The following is a 19,124-nucleotide window of genomic DNA, read 5'->3' as shown; positions in this document are numbered from 1 at the left end:
GTGGAGGGAGTTTGGGTTCGTGTTCTGCATATGGCGCTAGAAGTTAAACATGCACTTTTGGGTGTTGAGGAGCAGGGGAACCTCCCTAACACTGCTCTGCTCCCCTGATTTGGGAAGCCTCTCTATACACCAAAACACTTGTTTTCGAACTGAAGGTGCAGGATTTCTGTGGGAAATGTTTCCCATTCAGGGACCTAGCACACTGTAAAGTAGGAAAGGGTTAATGGTGCTGCCAAAAAGCTTTAGCCATCATGTTACTGGTGGGTTGAGGTGTGATAGTTGCTTCCTGGGGGGCGGAGGCATTTCCTCCTGGTGTTTTTATTGCTAGCGTATAATTCCAGATGCATGTATTCTGAGAGGCAGGTGAGTGTAGTCTGTAACATGCTAAAGCTCGGTGTCAGATGTGTAAAGCTTGGTGTCAGATAGCTGGAATGTGTAAAGCTTGGTGTCAGATAGCTGGAGTGTGTAAAGATCAGTGTCAGATAGTTGGAATGTGTAAAGCTTGGTGTCAGATAGTTGGAATGTGTAAATCTCGGTGTCATAGCAGGAATGTGTAAAGCTTGGTTTCTGATAGTTGGAATGTGTAAAGCTCTGTGTCAAATAGCTGGAATGTGTAAAGCTCGGTGTCAGATAGCTGGAATGTGTAAAGCTCGGTGTTAGATAGCTGGAGCTCGGTGTCAGATAGCTGGAATGTGTAAAGCTTGGTTTCAGATAGCTTGAATGTGTAAAGCTCGGTGTCAGATGGCTGGAATGTGTACAGCTCTGTGCCAGATAGCTGGGATGTGTAAAGCTTGGTGTCAGATAGCTGGTATGTGTAAAGCTCGGTGTCAGATAGCTGGAATGTGTAAAGCTTGGTGTTAGATAGCTGGAATGTGTAAAGCTCGGTGTTAGATAGCTGGAATGTGTAAAGCTTGGTGTCAGATAGCTGGAATGTGTAAAGCTTGGTGTCAGACAGCTGGCAGGTGTAAAGCTCGGTGTCAGATAGCTGGAATGTGTAAAGCTCAGTGTCAGATAGCTGGAACGTGTAAAGCTCGGTGTCAGATAGCTGGAATGTGTAACACTCGGTGTCAGATAGCTGGAATGTGTAAATCTCTGTGTCAGATAGCTGGAATGTGTTAAGCCCGGTGTCAGATAGCTGGAATGTGTAAAGCTCTGTGCCAGATAGCTGGGATGTGTAAAGCTCAGTGTCAGATAGCTGGTATGTGGAAAGCTCGATGTCAGATAGCTGAAATGTGTAAAGCTCGGTGTTAAATAGCTGGAATGTGTAAATCTCGGTGTCAGATAGCTGGAATGTGTAAAGCTCGGTGTCAGACAGCTGGTATATGTAAAGCTCAGTGTCAGATAGCTGGAATGTGTAATGCTCGGTGTCAGATAGCTGGAATGTGTAAAGCTCTGTGCCAGATACCTGGAATGTGTAAAGTTCGGTGTCAGATAGCTGGGATGTGTAAAGCTTGGTGTCAGATAGCTGGAATGTGTAAAGCTCGGTGTCAGATAGCTGGAATGTGTAAAGCTCGGTGTCAGACAGCTGGTATGTGTAAAATATAGCAGGCGTTCGCTCCCAGGTCTGGGGCCTGGGGTTGCCCATGGATGGACTGAGGCTGTACCCTGGTCTCAATCCTTGTTCCTGCATAAAGAGCCCAGTTTGCAGGTCTTGCCGATGGGTCAATCCTGTGTGGATTTCTTTTTGCCCCAGGTCTGCAGGAAAGTAAGTCTCAGTTCTGGGTGTTAGATCAGGCCAAAGGCTTTAGGGAAATCTCTGAAGCAAGACGTGATGTGGTAGAACACTCTCTGACTCTTAGGCAAGAGCTCACTGTCCAATAGGAAGTCCAGCGTCTCTGGATTCATGCAAGCTGCAGAATAGGGATCTGGGGACAGTGTTTAAACCTGGGTGCAGAATATCCTCTTCCGATAGACAGTGGTGGGAAGACCTTCAGACCAAGTCTCTGGAAGGGCATAGATTGGTGCCAAATGGCATCACTGGTACTTTAGCATCTAAGCCAAAGGATTTCTTTGCTTTTAGTTTTTGTTGCCTTTTTGATTTCCCAATTGCTGAAGGTTTCTCCATGGGTGTTGCTGGTTTTTAGTATTGCCCTCTGGGGAGTTACGTTTTGTCAGGGTTATTTTCGGACCCTCTGTGCATTTTTCAGTGGGGGTGTCTTAGTACAAGTTTCTAAAGCAGCCTGTTTGTAACTGACCCTTCCTTGATAGTTTTAACCTTCCACCCACAGTTCCCAGAAAGATTCCAGCATCAATGTGATCCAGTTTGCTTCTCATGTCTTCTTGACATCTTTCTTTTGGGTGATATGTTTTCCCTGAGGGGGCATGGAGGCCCTGAGTGGAGCCCAGGACCCACTCCTTGCCTTTTAGGTTGGACCATTTTGTGCAGTTTTATTGTGGTTTTATACAGACCTTTCTGTTCCATTTCCCAAGTTCGCCATTTTGTTTGCATTTTTGGGGGTTTGCTGTGTTGCTGTACTGGTGGGACCCCAGGCTGGAGCCAGCTTGTAGGATTTATTCAGGAAGGTGCAGCCCATGTTCTTAGTTTGCTGTAATGGAGAGCAGAGAGGACTTGCTTTACTGGAATGGAGAGCGGAGAGGACTTGCTTTACTGGAATGGAGAGCGGAGAGGACTTGCTTTACTGGAATGTAGAGTGGAGAGGACTTACTTTACTGGAATTGAGAGCAGCAAGGACTTACTTTACTGGAATGGAGAGCGGAGAGGACTTAGTTTACTGGAAAGGAGAGCAGAGAGTACTTGCTTTACTGGAATGGAGAGCAGAGAGGACTTGCTTTACTGGAATGGAGAGCGGAGAGGACTTACTTTACTGGAATGGAGAGCAGAGAGGACTTACTTTACTGACATGGAGAGCAGAGAGGACTTACTTTACTGGAATTGAGAGCGGCAAGGACTTACTTTACTGGAATGGAGAGCGGAGAGGACTTACTTTACTGAAATTGAGAGTGGCGAGGACTTACTTTACTGGAATGGAGAGCGGAGAGGCCTCACCTTACTGGAATGGAGAGAAGAGAGGACTTACTTTACTGGAATTGAGAGCGGCAAGGACTTACTTTACTGGAATGGAGAGCGGAGAGGACTTGCTTTACTGGAATTGAGAGCAGCGAGGACTTACTTTACTGGAATGGAGAGCAGAGAGGACTTACTTTACTGGAATGGAGAGCGGGGAGGACTTTCTCTTTGCTCTGGTCTCTCCAGAGAAATGTGTCTAGGGGTTCTGGCAGTCTGGGGGAGCTGTGTTCATTTAGTTCTTCATGACTGTTTTAACGCACAGAACCAGTTTCGGGTCTGAGAGTGCTGACTGCTCTGGGGCCAGCTCTTGATTTCAGATGGGGGGGGTCACTAATGGACTAATTCATTATGATGTCCCCATGAATTGTCCGAAAGTATCTTCCATGCTCCCCAAAAGTCCCCAGCCGAGGAGACCTCATTCACAGCTCTTAAGCTCCAGTAGCCTTGTTTGTGGTATAGGATGTAAAGGTAATGCTTTATTACACATAAAAGTGGGTAAATGCTTACAGCACTGCAGCAAGCCGTCACACTCACAGCCAATGAGTGTTCCTGAGCTCTGTAAGGAACTCATGGTGGCAACAGTAAAGACAGATACAAGTGATCACAGTTCAAGGGTGTTTATTGAATTGTAAATGCAGGGTGGAAAAACGCCTAATCTAAACCTAAATCTAAGATGGGAACAAGCACCGACCCTCAAATGAAAATAAGACAGTTCTAGTGGCGTTGTGTCAAAATAAAAGGGCCTATACTAAGAAAAACCTATTGCCAATCCTTACGCTAAACACAAAACAAGTGTGGGGTAGGGTATCAATAAAGAAAGAAGTGTACTCAAATAATAAGTCAGGATGTGATTGACAGGGGTCTCCCTTCTCCACGTTTTCAGCACAGGACAAGGTGGGCCTCCTGAGCACAGCACACACTCAAGCTTTCCCCAGCGCGTGCTGACAGTCCCGCTCCAGCTATCAAGTCCTCCAACGGCTTAAAGTCTCATTCAATAAAAGTCTCTTGCTTTCTAGGGCCTGCTTGTTCACCAAAATGAACACACACGCTTGTTCTACAAATGCCTTGGGTGATGGCTTCACCCTGAGGTCCCCCTCTTCCGGTCGCAAATCTCAGATACTTAGGGTGATGGCTTCACCCCTGGCTCCCTCTCTTCCAGGCGCAGACCTTTCAGACACTTTGGGTGATGGCTTCACCCCTGGGTCCCCCTCTTCCAAGCGCAGATCTCAGACACTTTGGGTTATGGCTTTACCCCTGGCTCCCCCTCTTCTGGGTGCAGATCTCTCACAGTTTTAATTACTTATTCAAACAGTTCCTTTTCAGTGTATTTTGGGGTGATAACTTTTCACTCCTGTATCAGTTCATAGATCAAAGGCTTTCTCTTGCTTTCTCAACAGTTCATAGATCAAAGACTTTCTCTTGCTTTCTCAACAAAAATATTCTGATGTTGACAAAGTGTCCCATGAAAATAGCTAATATTATCAAAGGTGCTCTGAAGAGGGACATGCAGCATCATCCATGCACATTTTCACTATGCAACCACACTCTGCTGTCACAGTAAAGAGCCGAGTATTTTAGTGAGAACTTCAATCTACAAACTGCTGATAATGTCATGCTATCAATGGGTGTAGAAGTATTTATGTATTATTCTTTTTCTGTGTGGCAGTGCTCATGAGCACAGAAGCATTCACAATATTGTGTATTGTGGCGTGCTGGAGGAAGGAGTCGGACAAACAAGTGGCATAGATCAAAGGCTTTCTCTTGCTTTCTCAACAGTTCATAGATAAAAGGCTTTCGACTGTATGGGGCTTTTGCCGGACCTCCTGTATGACTACTTTGACCTATCTTGGCGACTCTCCTACGGCCTTCTGGTAGCTGCCGTTTCATCAATAGAGTAATCACCACGAGCATCCACCCACGTGGTGCCTGACTCTGCTCTGCTGGTTTTCCCCCACAGTTCATATACCACAGTTCTTTGTTTGCTCAAAATTCAATTATCCACTTGCTATTTTTGTTCAACACAGTTCGGCTTCTTTATTGGCTCTTCCTTCGACTCACTGATTGTGATGAACAGCTTTGCCTTCTTGTCTGTAGAGTCAAGGCCAGTACCATTGTGCCATGTGTCCCTCCCCGGCTTGACTGTCAGCGGAGGAGGCACCTGGGTACCGTGGAAATCTGGTTCTACACACACAGGTTATTGTTCTTCGCCTTATGTTTCCTTTTGAGGCTCCACAGGTTTCTGTCGATAAGGGCAAGGTCACTTCTCCCCCCGGTCTCCTCTCGACTCTCACTGTCTTTCTCCTCCTCTTGAACTGTCTGCCCTGCTCGTAGTGTGCTCTCTGGCTCCACCTTTTATCCGTGTGGGGAAAGGAAAGGGGAGTCAGGTGTGTGTGATTATGGTTAATCGCCTGACTCTGCCTGGCCCTTGTATTGGGACATGTCAGGTAAACGACCCTGATGTTAGTCTGTTGTCTTTCGTGTTGTGTGAAAGTGTTTGTATAAGAAAGGGCGGGGGTAGGGAGCTTGGATGTCCTGGAGAGTAGGATACGCAAGAGAGTTTGACAGAAGGGGAATGCCACGTCTCACCCGTTGGTGTTCCCATTCCACTCCCTGAGGATCCCCCATCCAGGTGATCCTCCAGCACTAGTCCACCCCCAGGAACTGGATCCGCTAGCGATGGCCGTGTCCTGGCCACCTGCATGACAGATCCCCGGGGTCTAGATTGGGAGACAGCCCCCTCGTGTAAGCCTTACACTCAGTGAGTGATGTTGTTCTCCCAAGTGTCGGACTGATGTCCTTTATTTGTTTCTTGTTATCATTTTATGTGCAGCACTTTGATGCCCATGGGATTTAGCGCTATATAAATAAATAAATAAAATAAAAAATAAATAAATTGGTTGTAGCTCTGCCCAAAGTTGTGAGCCGCACAACACCTCCAGGCTTAAAGGTGAATAACATTTGTGTAAATGTCCTTCATCAGGGCCACAAGGATCAGAGGAAAGGAATTGCAGCCCTGAAGAAGTTCATTTATGCAAAACAAGTTGGGTTTTTTACCCTGGCGGAGGGGTTTGTGGGAGGTGATGAAGTTCCATTGTTTTTCTTATTCCTGCTGCATTTCCCCCCCTGTAATGGTGACTATGCAGGTCTGAAGCTGGCATCAGGGTGCCACAATCTGCCACTTTCTTCAGCCCAAGTGTATCCCTTGGTCCCTCACTAAGGGAGTGAGACTGTGATGTGTGAGACTCTCGCATAATAATAAATGTCTTGCAGTGTTAATTGATCCTGATGAATGCCTTTTTCTCAGCAGAGAGGAAGTTGGAGGCCTGTCAGCCTCTCTTCTGCCCCCTGTGCAAGCGGGCACTGCAGCGAGCGGAGCTGATCGACCACCTACAGTATGAGATAGGCACATTAACCAGCCATTTGTCGGACAGGTAATATTATCCTACTTTCACCTTGAACTCTTGGAATTCTGCCCCCATGCCTAGTAGGCCTGTGAGTCTCACGCTCTGCTCTCATCTGTGCTGCTCAACATCCACTCATTGTCTCTTTACCTTCTGCCCACAGTGACCCGGAGACCCCCCACGAGGAAGAGACCTCCTCCACTCAGGTAAGTCTCTGCACAACAGTCCGGAGCACAAGCACCAGATACAGCCTTGACCCGTGACACCAGAGCCATCACATGCACATCCCAAACTATCTGCACCACAACAATCAGCATCCCAAAGCCATAGCACAAGCAGCATCCCAGAGCATGAGCACAAGCAACATACCAGAACATCAGCACAAGCAGCATAACAGAACATCAACACAAGCACAATGCCAGAACATCAGCACAAGCAGCATCCCAGAACATCAGCACAATCAGCATCCCAGAACATCAACACAAGCACCATCCCAGAACATCAGCACAAGCACCATCCCTGAACAACAGCACAAGCACCATCCCAGAACATCAGCACAAGCACCATCCAAACTATCTGCACCACCACAAGCAGCATCCCAGAGCGACCGCACAAGCAGCATCCCAGAACATCAACACAAGCACCATCCCAGAACATCAGCATAAGCACCATCCCAGAACATCAGCAAAAGCACCATCCAAACTATCTGCACCACCACAAGCAGCATCCCAGAGCCGTCGCACAAGCAGCATCCCAGAACATGAGCACAAGCAGCATACCAGAACATCAGCACAAGCACCATCCCAGAACATCAACACAAGCACCATCACAGAACATCAGCACAAGCACCATCCCAGAACATCAACACAAACACCATCCCAGAACATCAGCACAAACAGCATCCCAGAACATTAGCACAAGCAGCATCCCAGAAGATCAGCACAAGCACCATCCCAAACTATCTGCACCACCACAAGCAGCATCCCAGAGCCATAGCAAAAGCAGCATCTCAGAACATAAGCACAAGCAACATCCCATAACATCAGCACAAGCAGCATACCATAACATCAACACAAGCACCATCACAGAACATCAGCACAAGCAGCATCCCAGAACATCAGCACAAACACCATCCCAGAACATCAGCACAAACAGCATCCCAGAACATTAGCACAAGTAGCATACCAGAACATCAGCACAAGCACCATCCCAGAACATCAACACAAGCACCATCACAGAACATCAGCACAAGCAGCATCCCAGAACATCAGCACAAACACCATCCAAGAACATCAGCACAAACAGCATCCCAGAACATTAGCACAAGCAGCATCCCAGAAGATCAGCACAAGCACCATCCCAAACTATCTGCACCACCACAAGCAGCATCCCAGAGCCGTAGCACAAGCAGCATCTCAGAACATGAGCACAAGCAGCATCCCACAACATCAGCACAAGCAGCATACCACAACATCAACACAAGCACCATCCCTGAACATCAGCAAAAGCAGCATAACAGACCATCAGCACAAGCAGCATCCCAGAACATGAACACAAGCACCATCCCAGAACATCAGCACAAACAGCATCCCAGAACATCAGCACAAGCACCATCCGAAATTATCAGCACCTCCACAAGCAGCATCCCAGAGCCATAGCACAAGCAGCATCCCAGAACATCAACACACGCACCACCCCAGAACATCAGCACAAGCAGCATACCAGAAAATCAACACAAGCACCATCCCAGCACATCAGCAGAAGCAGCATCCCAGAACATGAGCACAAGCACCATCCCAGAACATCAGCACAAGCAGCATACCAGAAAATCAACACAAGCACCACCCCAGAACATCAGCACAAGCAGCATCGCATAACATTAGCATGACCAGCATCCCAGAACAGCAGCACAAGCAACATCCCATGACATCAGCACAAGCAGCATCCCAGAACATCAGCACAATCTTCATCCCAGAACATCAGCACAAGCAGCATCCCAGAACATCAGCACAAGCACCATCCAGTACATCCGCACAAGCAGCATCCAAGAACATCAGCACAAGCACATCCCAAACTATCTGCACCACCACAAGCACCATTCCAGAGCCGTAGCACAAACAGCATCCCAGAACATGAGCACAAGCAGCATACCAGAACATGACTACAAGCAGCATCCCAGAACATCAACAAAAGCACCACTCCAGAACATCAGCACAAGCAGCATACCAGAACATCAACACAAGCACCATCCCAGAACATCAGCACAAGCAGCATTCCAGAACATCAACATAAGCACCATCCCAGAACATCAGCACAAGCAGCATACCAGAACATCAGCAGAAGCAGCATCCCAGAACATCAGCAAAAACAGCATCCCAGAACATGAGCACAAGCAGCATCCCAGATCATCAGCACAAGCAGCATCCCAGAACATCAACATAAGCACCATCCCAGAACATCAGCACACGCAGCATACCAGAACATCAACACAACCACCTCCCCAGAACATCAGCACAAGCAGCATCCCAGAACATCAGCACAAGCAGCATCCCATAACATTAGCATGAGCAGCATCCCAGAACATCAGCACAATCTGCATCCCAGCACATCAGCACAAGCAGCATCCCAGAACATCAGCACAAGCAGCATCCCAGAACATCAGTACACGCACCATCCCAGAACATCAGCACAAGCACCATCCCAGTACATCAGCACAAGCAGCATACCAGAACATCAACACAAGCACCACCCCAGAACATCAGCACAAGCAGCATCCCAGAACATCAGCACAAGCAGCATCCCATAACATTAGCATGAGCAGCATTCCGGAACAGCAGCACAAGCAACATCCCATGATATCAGCACAAGCAGCATCCCAGAACATCAGCACAATCTGCATCCCAGCACATCAGCACAAGCAGCATCCCAGAATATCAGCACAAGCAGCATCCCAGAACATCAGTACAAGCACCATCCCAGAACATCAGCACAAGCAGCATCCCAGAACATCAGCACAAGCAGCATCCCATAACATTAGCATGAGCAGTATTCCGGAACAGCAGCACAAGCAACATCCCATGATATCAGCACAAGCAGCATCCCAGAACATCAGCACAATCTGCATCCCAGAACATCGGCACAAGCAGCATCCCACAACATCAGTGCAAGCAGCATCCCAGAACATCAGCACAGGCACCATCACAGAAAATCAGCACATGCAGCATCCCAGAACATCAGCACAAACAACACCCTAGAACATCAGCACTAGCAGCATTCCAGAACATCAGCATAGGCACCATCACAGAAAATCAGCACAAGCAGCATCCGAGAACATCAACACAAGCAGCATCCCGGAACATCAGCACAAGAGGCATCACAAGCACTATCCCAGAATATCACAAAAGAACCATTATAAACCTCATCCCAGAACACTGATACTAGAAGCATCACAGGCACCATCCCAGAGCTCCTTCACTAGGATTATTGCAGCCACGATAGCAGCACATCAGTACCAGAATTATCACAAGCCATCTCCCCTGAGCACTGATTCCCAAACTATCACCAGCCACCACAGAGCACTAGCTCCAGAAACAGTAACTCCCAAGTGCACAGACTCCAAACACAACACAAAGGCAGAGTACGCATTGCAGAACCAACACATCCAAGAGCACTGACCGCAGAACTAACACAATCCCAGAACCCAAACCACCCACGATAACTGACCCCAGATCCAAAACTAACACGAGCACTCACCCTAGAACTAACACCCCCAAGATCACTGACTACAAAACCAACACCAGCTCAGAGCATTGACCTGAGAGGCAGCACATCGCAGTGCATTAACCTCTGAAGCAGCGCATCTCAGAGCACGGACCTCAGAAGCAGCACTTCTCAGAGCATTGACCTCAGAAGCAGCACATCTCAGAGCATTGACCTCAGAAGCAGCACATCTCAGAGCATTGACCTCTGAAGCAGCACATCCCAGAGCACTGACCTCAGAAGCAGCACATCTCAGAGCATTGACCTCAGAAGCAGCACATCTCAGAGCATTGACCTCAGAAGCAGCGCATCTCAGAGCATTGACCACTGAGGCAACACATCTCAGAGCATTGACCTCTGAAGCAGCACATCTCAGAGCACTGACTTCAGAAGCAGCACATCTCAGAGCATTGACCTCTGAAGCAGTACATCTCAGGGCATTGACCTCTGAGGAAACACATCTCAGACCATTGACCTCAGAAGCAGCACATCTCAGAGCATTGACCTCTGAAGCAGCACATCTCAGAGCACTGACCTCAGAAGCAGCACATCTCAGAGCATTGACCTCTGAAGCAGCACATCTCAGGGCATTGACCGCTGAGGCAACACATCTCAGAGCATTGACCTCTGAAGCAGCACATCTCAGAGCACTGACCTCAGAAGCAGCACATCTCAGAGCATTGACCTCTGAAGCAGCACTTCTCAGAGCATTGACCTCAGAAGCAGCACATCTCAGAGCATTGACCTCTGAAGCAGCACATCTCAGAGCACTGACCTCAGAAGCAGCACATCTCAGAGCATTGACCTCTGAAGCAGCACATCTCAGGGCATTGACCGCTGAGGCAACACATCTCAGAGCATTGACCTCTGAAGCAGCACATCTCAGAGCACTGACCTCAGAAGCAGCACATCTCAGAGCATTGACCTCTGACCAGACATCTCAGGGCATTGACCGCTGAGGCAACACATCTCAGAGCATTGACCTATGAAGCAGCACATCTCAGAGCACTGACCTCAGAAGCAGCACATCTCAGAGCATTGACCTCTGAAGCAGTACATCTCAGGGCATTGACCTCTGAGGCAACACATCTCAGACCATTGACCTCTGTGGCAGCACATCTCAGAGCATTGACCTCAGAAGCAGCACATCTCAGAGCATTGACCTCTGAAGCAGCACATCTCAGAGCACTGACCTCAGAAGCAGCACATCTCAGAGCATTGACCTCTGAAGCAGCACATCTCAGAGCATTGACCTCTGAAGCAGCACATCTCAGGGCATTGACCTCTGAGGCAGCACATCTCAGACCATTGACCTCTGAGGCAGCACATATCAGAGCATTGACCTCTGAGGCAGCGCATCTCAGAGCTTGGACCTCAGAAGCAGCATTTCTCAGAGCATTGACCACAGAAGCAGCACATCTCAGAGCATTGACCTCTGAGGCAGCACATCTCAGGGCATTGACCTCTGAAGCAGCACATCTCAGAGCACTGACCTCAGAGGCAGCACATCTCGGAGCATTGACCTCAGAAGCAGCGCATCTCAGGGCATTGACCTCTGAGGCAGCACATCTCAGAGCATTGACCTCAGAGGCAGCACATCTCAGAGCATTGACCTCTGAAGCAGCACATCTCAGAGCATTGACCTCTGAAGCAGCAGATTCCAGAGCATTGACCTCTGAAGCAGCACATCTCACAGCATTGACCTCAGAGGCAGCAGATCTCAGAGCATTGACCTCTGAAACAGCATATCTCAAAGCATTGACCTCTGAAGCAGCAGATCTCAGAGCATTGACCTCTGAAGCAGCTCATCTCAGAGCATTTACTTCAGAGGCAGCACATCTCAGAGCATTGACCTCAGAGGCAGCACATCTCAGAGCATTGACCTCAGAGGCAGCACATCTCAGGGCATTGACCTTAGAAGCAGCACATCTCAGAGCATTCACCTCAGAAGCAGCACATCTCAGAGCATGGACCCCAGGTGCAGCACATCTCAGGGCATTGGCCTCTGAAGCAGCACACCTCAGAGCATTGACCTCTGAAGCAGCACACCTCAGAGCATTGACCTCTGAAGCAGCAGATCTCAGAGTATTGACCTCAGAAGCAGTATGTCTCAGAGCATTCACCTCTGAAGGAGCACATCTCAGAGCAGGGACCTCTGAGGGAGCACATCTCAGAGCACTGACCTCAGAAGCAGCACATCTCAGAGCCATGACCTCAGAAGCAGAACATCTCAATGCATTGACCTCTGAGGCACCACATCTCAGAGCATTGACCTCAGAAGCAGCACATCTCAGAGCATTGACCTCAGAAGCAGCACACCACAGAGCATTGACCTCAGAGGCAGCACATCTCAGAGCATTGACCTCAGAGGCAGCACATCTCAGGGCATTGACCTCAGAAGCAGCAGATCTCAGAGCATGGACCTCAGAAGCAGCACATCTCAGAGCATTGACATCTGAGGCAGCACATCTCCGAGCATTGACCTCAGAAGCAACACATTCAGTAACATTGATCTCAAAATGAAAAATAACCAAAGCACTGCCTCCAAATCCATCAGATCCCATGCCAGTAAATACCAATAGCACTAGCCAGAAGCACCACACCTATGACCACCACCCGACCGAAGCACGGGCAGAGCCTATTGCAGCCTCAGTGCTGCACAGCACTTGCACCTCCTTTGCATGCTTGTTGCTTGGGTGCCATGCAGTGCCACTCAGTGCACAGAACTGTAGTAACCACTATCATCTCTCCTCTCTTCTCTTTCAGTCTCAAGCAGTGGGGAGTGCATCTCACGAGGGTTCTGACTCCCCCCGCCGGTCTCCGCTGGTCTCAGAGGAAGGTCCCAAAGTGGATCGGCAGCAGGTGAGAGCCATCCACCATGCCCCCATACCACCACAGGCAGGGTGGCCACAGCCCCTAAGATCTATAGAATATGCTAGCAAGAGGGACTGGGGAGTGTTGACTTGTAGGTGCTGGCTGGGTGCTGGCAGGGTGCTGGCTGGGTGCTAGCTGGGTGCTGAGGGAGATGAAAGAGAGCAGAGACAGCACAAGGAGGAAAGGGGGATAGAGGAAGAGATGGATTTTTAAAATTATTTTATTTATGCGTTTATAATGCGTTGAAAGCCCACAAGTAAAGTTATGAGGTAAACATAAGCTATAATACGGGAGTAAGGAGCAGAAGGATTGAGTATAATATGGATTATGGGCGTAAGCACATAGCCCACTCGTACCGCACCCCGGTCTGTCTTGGAGAAACGCCTTTCCACCTTGTCTTTCCACATGTTTAACATGGTAAGGAAAAGCATGTATTTGTTTCAATAATTGTAAATAATCTAGAAATGCAGAGAACCGCCACTATCCCTGCAGTATAGGCAGCAGTACCCTTCCCTGGTGTGTGCTGATGCTGCACCCCCTAAAAGGGGGCATCGAGGACCCCAGAGAGAAGACCGTCCCATGTCCTACTAGGAGGACCTGCACTTTTTAGAAATAGGGTTTTCGCTTTGCCTAAAAATCCATGCAAATATTCCGAGCAAGGGGAAGGCTGTCACAATCTTAATTCCTAGGTTCATGGTTCACAGAGCTCTGTACATGCAAACAAACTACTCAAGCACGTAATTTACATGCAGAGTTAGTGGTTGGGTCCCCCTTTCATGCACATCAACATTTTGACAGGTGGGACCGCCCCCTTTATGTTTTTAGTCCTGGGACCTTTTTGATATGGTATTGATATAAAGTGAATGCACATTTTATATAAAAACGATACTGATTTGAAATAAAATGTATATTTTATATAAAGTGGGCATAAAACGGTTATCAAAATATGTTGATATGATGTTGAGATGATTTGATATAAAGTGTACATTTTATATAAAATGTGTATGAACATGGGAGCAGCCGGTGACGGGGCTGCCTGGACGACTATTGAGAGTGAAGTGAACTCTGAAGACAGGGAATCTGAATGTAGGGTTGTGCACGGTGACGCGGTGTGTCTGCATGTAAAGGTACTGGACTAGGAAATACAATCAGTCCAGGCACCAATAAAAAAGTGGGCCACTAACACACGCTACTACAATTCATTACTATTCTGAACTACCAAGGAGTCTTTCTGGTTAAATATGTTGCAAATGATGCATTTGAAAGCATATTTGCTTAGTAACATTGGTTAAAACTACTGTAGTAACTTTAGAAACTGGCCATCTCTTACCAAAAAAGGTGGTCCATTCTGGGAATAACACAAGCTCATGCTCGAATCAAGAGCTGGAACGTGCGCATTGCACTTTATGTCAGCCCGAACACGGATGGTTCTGCAACTGTGTGCCACCAAACCACGTGTGTGATTTCCTTCAGGAATCACAGTGCTGGGAGCGCTGTCCGCATGTGTGATTTCCTTCAGTTATCACCGTGCAGGGAGGGCTGTCCACATGTGTGATTTCCTTCTGGAATCACTGTGCATGGAGGGCTTTCCACATGTGTGATTTCCTTCAGGAATCACTGTGCAGGGAGGGCTGTCCACATGTGTGATTTCCTTCAGGAATACCGTAAATTGTAACGCATACTTTAAATATAAGATATAAACTTTCCTGAACAAAACAGCTAAGGACCTTATCCCTCCCAAAACACACTTTGCAATCAGTCAGATATGCGACCTAGATTGCGATAGACCCCCCACTCCACCCCTGCCTTCCCCAGGGGACAGACACATTATATCGGCACCCCCAATATGATACACCTGTTTTTTGTTTGCTTCATACTATCCTTGATGCCTGTAGATAAACAACCCTGTGTATATCTTCCTGCGCTTGTGCTTACACAGCAAATTGAAAACACTTCCTATCAATAGCCACAGACAATTTATTTTTATTGAGGTCTGCAAAATGCAACTAAATATCAGTACAAAACATCTGGAGTTCCAAAATACTGCGAGTGAATACATTACATCGTCCATTCATGAGTTGCGCAGAGTAATGAAAAAATACGAACCCCTTCTGATAAATACAAACGCATGTTTCTTTTGTGCCATGGTCTGCATAAATGACATCGTAAGCCCTCTGTCGTTCCAAAATACCATGAGTCACTGCATTACAACATCTGTTCCGCAGCATCAGCCCTTGTTCAAAAGGCAAACACTTCTCGCTGGCTAACAAGGGACAAGTTCTGCCACTGATATCATGTTATCTTGCAAAGAACGGCCTGCACTGCCGGATGCAGTGGGAACTGCCTGCACTGCCGGATACAGTGGTCTTTTCTATTGGTGCTCTAAACCTCACTTTACATATAAAAGCAAACTATTTTCAATAGTGTTTTACAAAACCAAGCATTGTCCAGACCAGCAGACGTTTGTGTGACTCTGGTGAAGACCCTTTGCACTCTGCCATTTATGTTTTTGCCATGGTAATAGGTTTGTAACTTTGGGGAAGAAACTTTGCGTTCTGCCATTTATAATTTACCACAGCAATAGTTTGGAATTTTGTGTAACTCTGGTAAAGGCGCTTTGCTTATAAAGTGAACTGCTTCAGTAATTAAAAGAAACACACATTGTCAAAGTCAATAGTTTGGACTTTTGTATAAGCTCTCTGAAACACACTTTGCTTACAAAGCAAACTGCTACCATTATTTTAAAGAAACTTGCATTGTCAAAGGCAATAGTTTGGACTTTTGTATAGGCTCTGTGAAACAGACTTTGTGTATAAAGTTAACTGCTTTCATTATTTAAAAGTAACACACATTGTCAAAATGCAATAGTGTAGACTTTTGTACAGGCTCTGGAAAACACACTTTACTTATTAAGCCAATTGATTTAATTATTAAAAAGATATACATATTTTTCAATGCCAATAGTTTTATGTAAAAGTTTCAGAATTTGGTACAAAAAGACACATGCAATGCCAACAGCCAATAGTTTTGGGTCTTTTGTATTGGCACTATAAACCACCCTTTGCCTATAAAACAGATTCACATAGGGCTGTCGTGCCAGTCTCTCTTCTCACTCTATATCAAAGCTATATCTACATTTAATGTTACTTGCCATTGAAGCTAACTCTGTAGCCCATGTCATTAAATTATTAAATCATGACATCATGTATACTATATATAGAATTTATACAGTTCATATAACCTGGGGCGAAACCCCTCTCTGGCCTCATCACTGCCTCCCTCTGTTTAGAGTCACTAAGTTCAGAGTCCCAGTCTTCAGAGCTCACTTCACCCTCAATAGTCATCCAGGCAGCACCATCACTGGTGCTCCAATGTTCAAACACATTTTATATGAAATGCATATTCACTTTATATCAAATCATCTCAACATCATATCAACACATTTTGGTAACCCTTTCATACCCACTTTGAATATGCATTTGATATTAAATCAATATAATTTTGGATATCATTTTTATATAATATTTATATCAAAGCCATATCAAAAGGGCATGGGACAAAGAACACAATGGGATGTTACCACCTATCAAAATGTTGATGTGCATGAAAAGGGTCCCATACACGACTGGCATATACCAGACAACGCGTTTGTTTTTGCATTTACACAACTCACCTGGAATCACCTTTGTGAACCCTTAACTTAAACAATTAACGTTGTGACAGGATTCACGTTGCTCACAATAGAGATGTGTGAATTTTGTGGGCACTTTTTCCTCAGCCATAGTGCATTTGGCAAGTGAGCGCTCAATTTCTAAGTAGCATACAACACTCTTCCCTGGATATACAACACTATTTACACTCAACTGTCTAATCCAGCTTCTCTCCTAGTTGGCCTATTTGGCTCGACCAATGCTGGATCTGCTTCTCTAGCTCAACCCCTCCTTCTTTTTTTCATCGCAAGACAGCTCTCACACTGACACAATGACACATAACTTGACTAACACCCAGCCCATTCCCACCTTGGCCCTTACCATACCTTTTGCTTCCATGTATTCTCCACACTAAGATAACCGAGCATGCATCTCCACCTACCTACCTAGAGTTATAGGGCCTCATTCCGAGTACAGCGCTAACCAATGGCGCTATTAAAGCCTTGGTTGCCGCCGTACCCGGACCGGCAGCGCCTTGGTGGATGGCAGAATTACCACCCCATTCCAAGGTTGGCGGGGCAGTAATTCCCCATTCACCAAGGCTCTTCCCCATTCCCAAATGAGCCCCCATAGGGCTCAATGGGAATGGGGAAGATGCAAATAACAGTGACCGTTCATTACGGTCATCGTTATTGGCTTGGAGGCCCCTTTGCGCCCTCGACTTTAACACCTGCTCAAAGCAGGCGTTAAGGGCGAGGGCGCAAAGGGAACTTGGAGTATGGCGGTAAGGGATTACCGCCACCGGTCTTGTTACCGGTGGCCGCTATCCCTTACCGCCATACTCGGAATGAGGCCCATAGTCTGACCTATAAACCTGCGTATATATCCATCTGCTTAGATAGTCTTGCTAAAGTGCCACGGACATCCCAAGATATGCCTTCTACTTGTACATTTGTTTGTATATATTCTTGTATATATTATTTTGCTTATGTGTTCTTTATAATCATGCCAAACATTGTAATAAGCTTAACATTTCTTGTACACTGCTGCGCCCGGCTACCCAAGCGTTTGGTGCGCATTACCAAATAAATAAACAAACAAACAAACACTATCACCTGCAAAGTCAGGAGGCTTGGCCCACATTTTAAAGCAAGAACCTGAAAGAAATTGTCACCATGGGAGCTATGGTTGGCGGATCAATTTCACGTTAGCGCGTTCTTTCATGATTGGTTAAGCCCTGATGGTTCCAACTCCTCCCCATTTGTTTGGCCTTTATTTCCACTTAATGTCATATGTGTTGCATACTTATCACTAATTGAAATTGGCCTGTTCCTGACTCTCTAAATCTGAGCTGACAAAGGCCTCTCCGCCATGTTGGGATCAGGCAGCCGTGCTATGGCGATCCCCTGATTCTGTTTTCTGGCTCTCTTGTTCAAAGGTGAGTTTATTTCCCTGCTCTCAGCATCCTCGCTCTGCTACAGACTCTCAAACTATATGTTTGCCCTTGCTGCCACAGGAGTTCATTTACTTCCAGGTCGCTATCCCTGCCGGGGTTTGCACACTCAACGTGCGCTGTTGCTCAAGCTCTGTTCCACACATGGAACCATAAACAGGATCCAAAACAGTTGTCAAATCATTCCTAGGGGTGGCTTTCTTGGGGTTCCTCCCCTGGGCAGTGTTACTGACACATCGTTCCCTATCACACGCAGCATATTTCCTGCATGGATGACATGGGGTTCCTCCCTAGCCTGGGTATCTGCCGGACCCTAATGTCACCAGAAGAAGGACTGGGGAATCTGGGGCTGCTTCATATGCAGACTCCATGCATTGCATCACTTTGCGGGTGGCTTACCCTGGCCCCACAATTCCCCCCAGATCCCTCAATCAGAGACTGAATAATCTGGGGCTCATACTACAGGCGCGGAAAATAGGCGGAAGGTTCAAAAGTGGAAAACCATACAAAAAGTTCTGGAGATGTGTTGGATAAGGTCGGTGAATGGTAATTTGGGCAGTTCTTAAGGCTGGTGGTAAGGTCAGGAGGTTAGGGCTCTTGGGAATTACTCGTCGGTTTAACTTGCAAGTTCTCTGTATGGGTTCACTGTAGATAAGGCGACAGCACTGCAGGGGTCTTCTAGGATTTTCCTATGGGTTTCTGCTGTGGTTGAAAGGTGGCGCGCTGCCTTGCCAGTACTCAAGGACCAGAGCGTGTACCACACATGTGTGGCTTGATGCCTCAGTGACAATCAGATGCTGGAATGGACTCTTGTGGTCAACACGGCCTGATGGCCTTGACAGGCGACTTGATCTTAGGGGAAGGGGAAGGTTCGGACAACATGTCGTCAAGGTGGCATGTGGCTTGCGGTACCCTATTCCATCATGGGGTGCTTCGAACCGGGCTTGCTTCATTGGCTT

The 19,124-nt window shown here is 47.1% G+C and overlaps 1 protein-coding gene across 2 annotated transcripts in view; it reads left to right on the top strand.

The window, feature by feature from the left end:
• LOC138447874 (E3 ubiquitin-protein ligase Rnf220-like) overlaps positions 1-19,124 on the top strand; it is a 160,977-nt gene that overhangs the window by 96,441 nt on the left and 45,412 nt on the right. The window contains exons 3-5 of one of the 2 annotated variants that reach the window (XM_069604337.1): positions 6,333-6,459; positions 6,593-6,635; positions 12,955-13,050. In XM_069604337.1, coding sequence (XP_069460438.1) covers positions 6,333-6,459; positions 6,593-6,635; positions 12,955-13,050 — 266 coding nt within the window. The remainder of the gene's footprint in view (positions 1-6,332; positions 6,460-6,592; positions 6,636-12,954; positions 13,051-19,124) is intronic. The other variant, XM_069604338.1, reaches the window with a different exon arrangement.

This window comes from Ambystoma mexicanum, chromosome 3q (assembly GCF_040938575.1).
Source record: "Ambystoma mexicanum isolate Mex_15411 chromosome 3q, UKY_AmexF1_1, whole genome shotgun sequence".
Taxonomy (NCBI): domain Eukaryota; kingdom Metazoa; phylum Chordata; class Amphibia; order Caudata; family Ambystomatidae; genus Ambystoma; species Ambystoma mexicanum.
This window is presented reverse-complemented; position numbering and strand designations above follow the sequence as displayed.